The sequence below is a fragment of the Schistocerca serialis genome, chromosome 1, assembly GCF_023864345.2.
Source record: "Schistocerca serialis cubense isolate TAMUIC-IGC-003099 chromosome 1, iqSchSeri2.2, whole genome shotgun sequence".
NCBI lineage: Eukaryota > Metazoa > Arthropoda > Insecta > Orthoptera > Acrididae > Schistocerca > Schistocerca serialis.
In genome coordinates, this window is record NC_064638.1 from 949,302,753 (window position 1) to 949,316,561 (window position 13,809).

The window sequence follows — 13,809 nt, forward strand, 5'->3', positions numbered from 1 at the left end:
CTGCCTTACCTCCTTATTTAGGTTCAGCCACATCAAGTTCTTCTTAGTTTTCATTAGAGTCTTAAAGATGCTCATGAGAACACTCAAATATGGCAGGATCCAAATCATGTTGCAGAAAAATCTTAGGTTTTCAGTTGTGATGGGTAATATAACATATGATCTCCTTCTTCAGTACATACCTGGGAACCACCTCTCGTGCTTTTCAGTGGCCCTTAATTGCACCTGACTGTGGGTCATTGACTTGTTAGTGCCCAGATCATTAAATAGGTCAGGTACTTCACCCAGTACAACACACATTTCATTAGATTCTTCAGGCCCCAACTTTGCCGGTTCCTGCTCAGGTTGAAACATTTGGCTCAGTCATCAGCTACCTGACTATAAGTTCCCCTCATGTGTCAGACCTCAAAACAGAAAGCCAATATTCACACTGCCCACGTAGCAAGCCTTCGCATCTTACATGGATGAGCCAACACCCAGGACAATGCTTGGTTGTCAGTTTCCAATAAAAATTGTCTATGTTAGAGACAGAATTAAAAATTTTCAAGGCCAAACAATACAGCCAATTCTAATTTGTAAGCAGTGCCCCCCCCCCCCCTCCCCCCTCCCATTAATGCCTGGGAGGCATAAGTTGTAGGCTTCCATTCTCCACTAACTTCCTGAAGCAGAATAGCAGCAATACCAGTCTGCAGTGTAAATTGGCAATTAAAATCAGGTACCCCCAAAACAGATGCAATGACTAAACCCATTTTTACGTGTCCAAAGTTGTCTGCTGGGATGTTGCCCGAATAAAAGGTCCCCCTTTCTGCTTTAACCAGTTAAGAAGTGCAGCCAGTTGTGCAAAATGAGATCAACTTACGAAAAAATTCACCATACCAATGAACTTGTTGATGTCCTTCTTGCTCTCGGGCCTTGGAAATTTCTGTACCACTAGAGTACATTGCTGATCAGTATGATTGATATGGACTCTTTCAGCAGGAAGTGTGTGCCCAAAAAGGAGATCTCCTTATGCCCTAAATTGACCTTAGAAGGTGTAACTGAGAGATCAGCCTCACGCAACCTTTCCAGGGCCTGGGCAGTATGCAAGAAATGTTGTAGTGTCCTGTGGTCAGCAGAAAGAACTATAATTAAAGAAGACACCTTCTTGGCAAACACTAACTGTCAAATGCAAGAACAACAAGAAAACCCCACAATTCTTGTGGTGACAAAACCTGATAAGAAAACAAGACAATGAAATAAAATAATGACCAAAATCTACTCTACCACTCCTTTTGCTTGTGGTGTCAACTATTTTCCCTTCTTCTCCGATTCTTGTTACAGTCACATACAAAATTACCCTTGTTCATTACACCGAAAACACTTATAACTGTTTCCTAAAAAGACGTGTTTCTTCCTCTGAGCCTCAGTGCAGTCATGTGCAAAATGTCCTTTTCAATGACATCAGAAACACTATATCACTTTTAAATTAAAAAATAGGCTGAGTTTGCTCACTTGTGAGAGCTTGCATGTGGTTGTTATGGAGCTATATTTCCCCATCCTTACATTTCACATCACTAAAACAAAACTGCTTACTGTGCAATACTAATTGATCTAATTCAGCAAATATCTGTGGATTAGTGCAAAATGTTGCCCTTGATCTGTCTTCCACCTGAAAGCTCTCAGTTATACTTTCGACTGCATTATTCTCTGGGATTTCTATACACAGACCTGACAATGCTTCTAGGGTTTCCTCAATATATTGAGCCAAATTGTCTGAAATACATTGCACACAATATATATACATAAGCATTTATAAGCTCATTTTGTGCTCACTCCAGGAGCTGATTTTGCAAGACTCTTTTTCCTAAAATTACTTAACAATAGATTTTCATTAGTGGCTTCAGTAATTACTCTTTTAAGTTTTCCTACAGCATGGGGAAACATGATATGTAACCCTTCTGCGTCAGGCACTTGCGGTGTTTCAGTCAAATTTTGTAACCACCCTGTGATCCATATCTATTTCAAAGCCTGATGCATTTCGAAAAAGATAAAAAAAGGCTTGGGTACTTTACTATGCATCTTCCAACCCACTGTACCATTGCCCACTCTACTGCAATCACTGACTATTTCAGTTGCCTGACCAAAATCATGCATGCCTTCCCTCCCTTCATTACATTGCCAGCTTAGCAAACTACTTTGCAACTGTACTTTTATTATTTTATTTTGTAAATCCTGAATAACCACTTTCTGTGTAGAATCAGCAAATAAATGTTCAATATCCTGAATATTTGGAATACCTGCATGTGGATAGGAACACTACCCTTCAGTAAGTCTGTACTAGCTTGCACACTTTCCGAGAGACTACTATAACCCCAAAGGGGACACTCACCTAACCTACTGTTTCTGTATTGACAACAAGGCAGTGTCCCAGCACTCCACACAGTCACTGCCCTAATTCCGCCATGCTACCATCAACCTTGTGTGCTCATATCCCAACTCAGATTTGGTTAGATAAGATATCCACAGCACATTCCTCGCTTCCATAGTAAGTCCAGGGTAACCTGCAATGTAAGGAGAAATATCTTAAGGGCATTCACAAGTAGTTTAATGGGAAACAAAGTCCTAAGAAGTGCAGACTCAGAACCCCATCACCTTCTCATTGTGCTCTGCTACCATTGTGGTAAGTTTCTGGGCTAACATTAATTCAGACATGTTTTTAAAGCAAATTTATTAACAAAGTATTCCTACTCAACATTTACCAAAAAACACATATTGCCAAAAGTTTCAGCAGAAACTAAGTAACTGCTTGACATTAAAATTTAAATCCCCCAACCTATCATAAAAATGCATATAGTAAACCCTTAAACAAAATTTATGATGATAAACTGACATCAATTTCAAAACCATCTTTAGGTAAAATCAGTTTAGCAACAGAACTTAAAATACCCAATAACAATTACAGTGGCACCCCTACCCACAAGTTCACACCCACCAGTTCCATTCATGGCACAATTTAAGATTTACTCAAGTACTGTACAGAAGTACCAGACAATTTCCAAGCAAGCTTAGGTGCAGAGCACCTTCAAATGAACACTAAATGTGGAGATGTGAATTGTTCAGTTACAGAAGATGATTACTTAACCAAAGATTGATCTGCAGCATTAGAACCTGTACAAAGTGCTCAATACATTGCAGGTGTCAGTCGTGGTCAGAACAGTTTTCTGTGTAATAAAATTCAAAATGAGAAACTTTGAGTGTTCTGTGTAGTTGTGAGTGCATTAAGCCACAGATTAGTACCTTCAAATGTAGGCATGTTGTTTGTGATTGAATGGTGGATGCTTCTGTAACCAGAGTAACTGAAGTGCTTGGTGTTTCAAGAGGCACCGTATCAAAGATTTATGTTGTGTACAGAAAAACAACATCTGTTATGTCACAAAATGGACCAAAGGCATCACCTGTCATATGACAATATGGATGAAACGGTGTGTTGAGTGATTGTGACAGACAGTTGTTGAAAAGGATTGTGACGAAAAATAAGAGAATGACAGGTGAAAATCTCGTCACAGAACTGAATGTCACAGTTGCGAACCATGTCAGCACCAAAAGAACCCAAAGGGAGCTCCTTAAGCGGGGAATTGCCAGGCTAGCTGATATTGCAAAATCACTCCTCAGTGATGCGAAAGTCTTAACAGGAAAACATGGTGCTGAAGCCTTAAAACCTGGACTATGGAACAATGCAAGAAAGTCATTTGGTTGGATAAGTGTTTTTTCACACTGTTTCCAACTTTTGGCTGAGGTTACGTCCAAAGAATAAAACATGGTGTGGCTCAGTGGTGTTTGAACAGCCATGTTATGCTATTCCGTGATTTGTTCCCCACAAGTGATGCTGTGTTCCAAAACAACAGGGCCCCTGTTCAAATAGCCCATGTCATCCTGGACTGGATGGCAATGAATTGTGTTTTTGGTGATTCCATATTTTTGTACATTCCCTGCAGCAACAGCATACACTTATGTATGGTTTGTGGATGTTTTCCAGAGCTATGACGAGGATTTCCAGAACTATGACCAGCCCTGAATTATCACAGCAGTCAGCCTTGTAAACACAAATTGCTTTTTACTAAATACCTGTTGCTGCCATTGGGTGGATGGAGATTCACAAAATATGGCATGCAGCTGAATAGGAGGGGACAGATTAACTGAGTATCTTCTAGAAAGTGTAAGGGGGCCCACAAGCACACAGGGCAAATCCCTGTGCTTACTGGAGTTAGAGAGACTCATATTTTAGGCTAGTCATGCTAGAGGCAGAGAGTATTGAAAGAAATTATATCACAAAAGGGCCATTTTGTGTAGATCAGAACTTAGGAGCATGCGGTGTGTGTTGTTAGTGCAGATTACTTTCCTTGTAGTTTGTAACAGTCTACAGATTACCTCTAAGAAACTTCCACCTATTTATGAGAAATCTAGATGTGTTGTTGGGCTACCTTTCATTCACACAAGGAGAAATAGTTGTTTTTGGAGATTTCAGTGTAATTTCTTAAAATATATGTACAGCAAAAATGAACTGGAATCATTGTTTGGATGTTTCAGTCTCTTTTCAGTGGTTGATTTTCCAGTTCATGTGCAGGAAAGCATTAGGACCATTCTTACAGACAGTGCTCAGGTTGAAACAGTTATTGTGTAACCAGTAGTTAATGGACTCTCTGATCATGGTGCAGAAGTAATGGAAATAAACAATACACCTTCACACCTGAAGCAGGACATAGACAGAAGTGTGGTTTATTAATGAGAACAAGATGCAGTATTTTAAGAATAAATTAAAAGAGGTGGTATGGGATGAGATGTATATAGAAAGAGATGCTAATGTCAAAAGCAATTTATTCCATAGCAGATTTATGTCAGTATTTGGAAGCAACTTTCCTGAAAGGATATCCAGAAAATTCATTTAAAAAAAAGCAAGAAAGCCATGACTAACCAAGGAAATTAAAATCTTATGTGCGAGGAAGAGGGAAACTCATACAAAGACTAGAATAAGTCAGTCTTTAATTTTGTCATCTCAGCATCCCTACTTAGCATTTTGCACTTCTGTCAGTCTCATTTTTAAATGTTTTGTTCCCTTTAGCCTGCTTTATTTACTATTTTTTTATGTTTTCTCCTTTCGTCAGTTAACTTCGATATTTACTGTGATATCCAAGGATTTCTCTTAGAGCTTGTCTTTTTAATTATTTGATCTTCTGCTGCTTTCACCATTTCATGTCTCGAAGCTATCCATCCATCTCCTACTGTATTCCTTTCCCTGTTGTAATCAGTCATTGCCTAGTGCTCCCTCTCAGCAACCTCCTTGTCCAGGTCCCATCTCCTTAATTTCCTACCTTTTTGGAATTTATTGAGTTTTGATCTACAACTCATAACCAATAAATTATGGTTGGAGTCCAAATCTGCCCCTGGAAATATCAAAACCTGGTTCCAGAATATCTGTCTTACCATTACATAATCAATCTGAAATCTTTCAGAGTCTCCAGTTCTCTTTCATGTATACAGATTTCATTCATGATTCTCAAATCAAGTGTTAACGATGATCAGATTGTGCTTTGTGCAAAATTTTTCCAGGTGGCTTCCCGTTTCATTCCTTCCCCACAGTCCATGTTCACCTACTATTTTTCCTTCTCTTCTTTTCCCTACTACCAAATTCCAGTCCCCCATCACAGTTAAATTTTCGTCTTCCTTAACTACCTGAGTAATTATACATTTCTTCAGTCCCTTCATCATCTGTGGAGCTATGAGTAGTTGATATACAAACTTTTACAACTGTGATGGATGTTGACTTCGAGTCTGTCTTGGCTATGATAATGCTTTCGGTATGCTGTTTGTAGCAGCCTACCCATGATCATATTTTCTTATTCATTATTAGATCTAATCCTGCATTATCCCTATTTGATTTTGTATTTATAACTCTGTAATTACCTAATGAGGAATGCCATTCATCCTGCGACCTATCCATTTCTCTTTTTAAATTTTCTAACCTACCTGCCTGATTAAGGGATCTAACATACCACGCTCTAATCCCATCCTCTTCCCCCCCCCCCCCCCCCCCCCCCCCCCCTCCTGCCTTCCTCTTCTGATGACAACATTTTGCTGAGAAGTCCCCACCTAGAGATCTGATTGGGGGGCTGTTTTACCTCTGGAATATTTTACCCAAAAGGATGCTCTCAACATTTAATAATGTAATAGAGCTGCATGCCCTCAGGAAAAAGTATGACTATTCCTTTCAGCTGTTAGTAGTACCAGCACAGCAAGCCTGTGTTTGCTAATGTTACAACACCATATCAGTCAGTCATAGAGACTGTTGCCCCTGCAACTACTGAAAAGGCTGCTGCCCCACTTCAGGAACCACACATCTGTCTGGCCTCCCAACAGATACCCGTCCAGTATGGCTGTCTGTATTGTTGAGGCATTCAAGCCAATCCACCACGGTTAATATTCACTTCGAAATGAATTTTTGTCTATAATGCAGAACATATTAAAATATATCCACTTGCATCTTTTCTGTAGGAGCATTTTGGGGTTAAACAATTCATAGCTAGTAAATATCCTAAAAAAACTGTCACGAGATTGAGGTAGATGTCTTCTGTGAAAATGCCAATGTTCTTTCGTACCAGTGGAACAGATGTTTCATTAAGTATGATAGCTGTTTTGAAAAGTAAAGTGTACCACAGTGTGTCACATTGCCTAAAAATAAATTGCCTTTAAAAGATTGTGTTGGCGTACTTTTGGAATTACCATCATACATCTATAATTATTTCCAGACAAGCATTGAATATTTGAAACCAATAGTAATTAAGTAATTTTAGCGTTCTTCCAACATATGTCAATGGTTGTTGGCAGTTTGAAATGAACTATTTAAAGGTAATATATCAGTTTATTTATGTTATTTTTAAATTGTGTTTAATTTATTTCTGTATTCTTTTTTGTCTCTTTAAATTAATTTTGATCATTTTTAAGATGTTTGTATGCTTTTCAACACAGAATTGTTACCTTTGAGATTGCTAAAATATTTTTTTCTATTTCTTCAAGCTGATATTAGTGTGCTTATAGCTTAAATGTAAGTGTAGACTTCTGCACCCATTATCACTGTCAATAAAATTCTTCAGGATATTTGACCACGTTGTGTATGTGTAATGTTCTTTGAAGTTTTCGCCACTGTTGCAAATTTTCTTCCTTGAGCTGTTTTGCTGATTGCTTATAGCTTGTTATGAGGATTTATGAGTTGCCTGGCTATTGATGGTGTTTTTATGATGTCTGTTGACAACTGTTACACATATTAATTAACAAAATAGTAATGTGTACTACTATATTTCACATATTTTCATGAATAAAACCAATCATTTCACTGTTATTGTATTCTGAAATTTTTACTACTGGCAGTTAACATTGCACTGTACTGTGTATAGCCCCCATTTCATAACTGATCTATTATTACCCCCTTTCACACCTTTCTATTAGGTCTCATAGACTTCAAATTATCAAGTAAAAAAAATTAATATTGATTTTTTTTTAGGTACTGGAAACACTTGTGGCAGCAGAATATATAATATTTGTACATATAAATACATCAAAGAAGAACATTTTTAAATGTTTTCATATTTCTTTCTTCTTGCAGCAAGTGGTTTTACTGGTTGGATGACAGGGCGACTGACAGATAATACGTTTCCTGATTACCATGATGGCTACAGCTGGTTCACAGTGTTTGGCGTTTTCTTTCCCACTGTAACTGGGGTAATGGCAGGCATCAATATGAGTGGAGATCTTCGTTACCCTTCACGGGATATCCCAAATGGAACTCTTGCTGCAATGGGTACTGGGTAAGTGTAGTTGCATAGATAAGTATGCATGAGAGGACTGCTGCTGACTCAGTTAATCTCAGTATATACCAGTAGGGGACGTGTTCTTTCGAACACAAAAATGGAAAATAAAATAGAACTGGTTAAAAAACTCCCACACTGTACTTCACAAACCTATCTAGATGATGTATCACCATTAGTAGCAGCAACAGCTACAAGAAGCACTTTACATCCACTGCTGGAGAAAGCCACCTCTAGGTTTCTTCATAGATTGCTGTAAACACTCATCTTGCTTGTGCACTTTTTCTTATGCAACTGTTCATGCATTAGGTTGCCATTTCTTATCTCTTAAGTAGTTAGTGAAACTGTCATCAGTCTGAAGATTTATTTGAACACCACAGAGCTTTAATAGGCATGATCCTGTTGGAGGTCATAGGCTGTACCTTCCTCCAATCTTTGAACCGACTCACCCAGTCAGTTATTGGGTGACCTACAGTTTAACATAGACTCCAAAACTTGGCACAATTTGGCATTCTTCACGTTAACAGACATTACCAGAGGTGAGAGAAGTGATGGGCGACAGATAAAAATCCTAGGTAGTCCCTTAAAGGACTTCTTCCTTGGTCCATACAACGTTGACACATCTGGTGCATGTCTTGTCCATCATCATTTTTTCTTATTACTGTTGTAATTATGTCTTTCACTCTAGTCTATTCTGCAATCCATTTGTTTATCTGGTAATTCTGAAAATGTATCTCTTGGTTTGCTCACTGTGTAGGTCACAGTTTTTGAATGGTTTTCACATTAAAAGTCCTTGTTCCACTGTTGTAAGACAAAAGTGTTAACTCTGCTATTTAACAGAAAAACAAATATTCCAGGTAATTTTTATTCTTACATTTACCTTTCATAATTGAGGTGTTTCCACAAGAGTGGCAAAGACCTTACACAGAGATAGTGAATACCTGACAACGTTCTGTCTGCTGTCTGAAAATCCTGTACAAGATCTAAGACTAGCAGAAACTCAGCAGCTGAACTAACTGTGTCCTCATCAGCTTAACTGAGTGTCTGTTTCAGATTTGTGGTTCAACAGGTAATTTGACGCAACCACTTTGCAGCTCAGTATAATAACTCTATAATTCTTTCAATGGATCCACTGTAGTTGAGTTCTGTGCCCTCATTCCCCCAGACCCCTTACTCTATGGAACTACAGGCTACCATAGCTACATAATAGTATAAATTTAGTCTCTCTTAAATCTTAAGTATAAGATTAAAAATAATCACAATATAAAGTTTCTTACAGAGGAAAGTCTTCTCAGAGTGGAAACCAGTAAAAAATGAAATAGTTTCAGGTGTAAGTCACTTAAATGTCCACAAGAAGCAGATCTACATCTACATCTACATTGATACTCCACAAGCCACCCAACGGTGTGTGGCGGAGGGCACTTTACGTGCCACTGTCATTACCTCCCTTTCCTGTTCCAGTCGCGTATGGTTCGCAGGAAGAACGGCTGTCTGAAAGCCTCCGTGCGTGCTCTAATCTCTCTAATTTTACATTCGTGATCTCCTCGGGAGGTATAAGTAGGGGGAAGCAATATATTCGATACCTCATCCAGAAACGCACCCTCTCGAAACCTGGCGAGCAAGCTACACCGCGATGCAGAGCGCCTCTCTTACAGAGTCTGCCACTTGAGTTTATTAAACATCTCCGTAACGCTATCACGGTTACCAAATAACCCTGTGACGAAACGCGCCGCTCTTCTTTGGATCTTCTCTATCTCCTCCATCAGACCGATCTGGTACGGATCCCACACTGATGAGCAATACTCAAGTATAGGTCGAACGAGTGTTTTGTAAGCCACCTCCTTTGTTGATGGACTACATTTTCTAAGCACTCTCCCAATGAATCTCAACCTGGTACCCGCCTTACCAACAATTAATTTTATATGATCATTCCACTTCAAATCGTTCCGCACGCATACTCCCAGATATTTTACAGAAGTAACTGCTACCAGTGTTTGTTCCGCTATCATATAATCATACAATAAAGGATCCTTCTTTCTATGTATTTGCAATACATTACATTTGTCTATGTTAAGGGTCAGTTGCCACTCCCTGCACCAAGTGCCTATCCGCTGCAGATCTTCCTGCATTTCGCTACAATTTTCTAATGCTGCAACTTCTCTGTATACTACAGCATCATCCGCGAAAAGCCGCATGGAACTTCCGACACTATCTACTAGGTCATTTATATATATTGTGAAAAGCAATTGTCCCATAACACTCCCCTGTGGCACGCCAGAGGTTACTTTAACGTCTGTAGACGTCTCTCCATTGATAACAACATGCTGTGTTCTGTTTGCTAAAAACTCTTCAATCCAGCCACACAGCTGGTCTGATATTCCGTAGGCTCTTACTTTGTTTATCAGGCGACAGTGCGGAACTGTATCGAACGCCTTCCGGAAGTCAAGAAAAATAGCATCTACCTGGGAGCCGGTATCTAATATTTTCTGGGTCTCATGAACAAATAAAGCGAGTTGGGTCTCACACGATCGCTGTTTCCGGAATCCATGTTGATTCCTACATAGTAGATTCTGGGTTTCCAGAAATGACATGATACGCGAGCAAAAAACATTCTAAAATTCTACAAGAGATCGACGTCAGAGATATAGGTCTATAGTTTTGCGCATCTGCTCGACGACCCTTCTTGAAGACTGGGACTACCTGTGCTCTTTTCCAATCATTTGGAACCCTCCGTTCCTCTAGAGACTTGCGGTACACGGCTGTTAGAAGGGGGGTAAGTTCTTTCGCGTACTCTGTGTAGAATCGAATTGGTATCCCATCAGGTCCAGTGGACTTTCCTCTATTGAGTGATTCCAGTTGCTTTTCTATTCCTTGGACACTTATTTCGATGTCAGCCATTTTTTCGTTTGTGCGAGGATTTAGAGAAGGAATTGCAGTGCGGTCTTCCTCTGTGAAACAGCTTTGGAAAAAGGTGTTTAGTATTTCAGCTTTGCGCGTGTCATCCTCTGTTTCAATGCCATCATCATCCCGGAGTGTCTGGATATGCTGTTTCGAGCCACTTACTGATTTAACGTAAGACCAGAACTTCCTAGGATTTTCTGTCAAGTCGGTACATAGAATTTTACTTTCGAATTCAATGAACGCTTCACGCATAGCCTTCCGTACGCTAACTTTGACATCGTTTAGCTTCTGTTTGTCTGAGAGGTTTTGGCTGCGTTTAAACTTGGAGTGGAGCTCTCTTTGCTTTCGCAGTAGTTTCCTAACTTTGTTGTTGTACCACGGTGGGTTTTTCCCGTCCCTCACAGTTTTACTCGGCACGTACCTGTCTAAAACGCATTTTACGATTGCCTTGAACTTTTTCCATAAACACTCAACATTGTCAGTGTCGGAACAGAAATTTTCGTTTTGATCTGTTAGGTAGTCTGAAATCTGCCTTCTATTACTCTTGCTAAACAGATAAACCTTCCTCCCTTTTTTTATATTCCTATTAACTTCCATATTCAGGGATGCTGCAACGGCCTTATGATCACTGATTCCCTGTTCTGTACATACAGAGTCGAAAAGTTCGGGTCTGTTTGTTATCAGTATATCCAAGATGTTATCTCCACGAGTCAGTTCTCTGTTTAATTGCTCGAGGTAATTTTCAGATAGTGCACTCAGTATAATGTCACTCGATGCTCTGTCCCTACCACCCGTCCTAAACATCTGAGTGTCCCAGTCTATATCTGGTAAATTGAAATCTCCACCTAAGACTATAACATGCTGAGAAAATTTATGTGAAATGTATTCCAAATTTTCTCTCAGTTGTTCTGCCACTAATGTTGCTGAGTCGGGAGGTCGGTAAAAGGAGCCAATTATTAACCTAGTTCGGTTGTTTAGTGTAACCTCCACCCATAATAATTCACAGGAACTATCCACTTCTACTTCACTACAGGATAACTTACTACTAACAGCGACGAACACTCCACCACCGGTTGCATGCACTCTATCCTTTCTAAACACCGTCTGTACCTTTGTAAAAATTTCGGCAGAATTTATCTCTGGCTTAAGCCAGCTTTCTGTACCTATAACGATTTCAGCTTCGGTGCTTTCTATCAGTGCTTGAAGTTCCGGTACTTTACCAACGCAGCTTCGACAGTTGACAATTACAATACCGATTGCTGCTTGGTCCCCGCATGTCCTGACTTTGCCCCGCACCCGTTGAGGCTGTTGCCCTTTCTGTACTTGCCCAAGGCCATCTAACCTAAAAAACCGCCCAGCCCACGCCACACAACCCCTGCTACCCGTGTAGCCGCTTGTTGCGTGTAGTGGACTCCTGACCTATCGAGCGGAACCCGAAACCCCACCACCCTATGGTGCAAGTCGAGGAATCTGCAGCCCACACGGTCGCAGAACCGTCTCAGCCTCTGATTCAGACCCTCCACTCGGCTCTGTACCAAAGGTCCGCAGTCAGTCCTGTCGACGATGCTGCAGATGGTGAGCTCTGCTTTCATCCCGCTAGCGAGACTGGCAGTCTTCACCAAATCAGATAGCCGCCGGAAGCCAGAGAGGATTTCCTCCGATCCATAGCGACACACATCGTTGGTGCCGACATGAGCGACCACCTGCAGATGGGTGCACCCTGTACCCTTCATGGCATCCGGAAGGACCCTTTCCACATCTGGAATGACTCCCCCCGGTATGCACACGGAGTGCACATTGGTTTTCTTCCCCTCTCTTGCTGCCATTTCCCTAAGGGGCCCCATTATGCGCCTGACGTCGGAGCTCCCAACTACCAGTAAGCCCACCCTCTGCAACTGCCCGGATCTTGCAGACTGAGGGGCAACCTCTGGAACAGGACAAGCAGCCATGTCAGGCCGAAGATCAGTATCAGCCTGAGACAGAGCCTGAAACCGGTTCGTCAGACAAACTGGAGAGGCTTTCCGTACAGCCCTCCGGAATGTCTTTCGCCCCCTGCCACCCTTGAAACGACCTCCCACTCTACCACAGGTGAGGGATTAGCCTCAATGCGGGCAGTATCCCGGGCAACCACAGTCGTAGTCCGATCAGGGGATGCGTGGGACGAGCTGGCTGTCCCCGACAAACCCCCATCCGGACCCCCACAGTGATGCCCATTGGCAACAGCCTCAAGCTGTGTGACCGAAGCCAACACTGCCTGAAGCTGGGAGCGAAGGGATGCCAACTCAGCCTGCATCCGAACACAGCAGTTGCAGTCCCTATCCATGCTAAAAACTGTTTTGCAAAAAACGTCTGAACTAATCTACAGAGAGCGCAAACAAATCGACAAAATTTAAACGGTTATTAAAATACAAGATTGCCTAGTAAATGCAGTAATGCTGCTACTTGCGCACTGCTGACACTGCTCGGCGGTGGAAGGAGACTAAGCGAAATCACACTATTCAGGTACTAAAACGCGATGCTACACTCTCAAATACTATAATACGCCCGAAATTTATGAATTAAACAATGCAAGTACCAAAAACACGCAAAGAAATTAAGAATTAAACTATGTAACAAACGAGTGAGCTAGGAGTATACGACTTGCTGCTCAGCTGCTTATCCAACGGCGGCAGGGAGCACACTGACTGTGACCAACCGACACTGGCCGTTCAAAAACAAAAACAGTAGACAAACGACTACGCGAATTTACACTATTCAGGCACTAAAACGCGATGCTACAACTCTCAAATACTATAATACACCCGAAATTTATGAATTAAACAATGCAAGTACCAAAAACACGCAAAGAAATTAAGAATTAAACTATGTAACAAACGAGTTAGCTAGGAGTATACGACTTGCTGCTCAGCTGCTTATCCAACGGCGGCAGGGAGCACACTGACTGTGACCAACCGACACTGGCCGTTCAAAAACAAAAACAGTAGACAAACGACTACGCGAATTTACACTATTCAGGCACTAAAACGCGATGCTACAACTCTCAAATACTATAATACGCCCGAAATTTATGAAT

The 13,809-nt window shown here is 40.9% G+C and overlaps 1 protein-coding gene across 3 annotated transcripts in view; it reads left to right on the forward strand.

The window, feature by feature from the left end:
- The window catches only part of LOC126412647 (solute carrier family 12 member 8), a 200,744-nt gene that overhangs the window by 100,621 nt on the left and 86,314 nt on the right, over positions 1-13,809 (forward strand). For all 3 annotated transcript variants that reach the window (XM_050082350.1, XM_050082358.1, XM_050082341.1), the window contains exon 6: positions 7,634-7,835. In XM_050082350.1, coding sequence (XP_049938307.1) covers positions 7,634-7,835 — 202 coding nt within the window. The remainder of the gene's footprint in view (positions 1-7,633; positions 7,836-13,809) is intronic.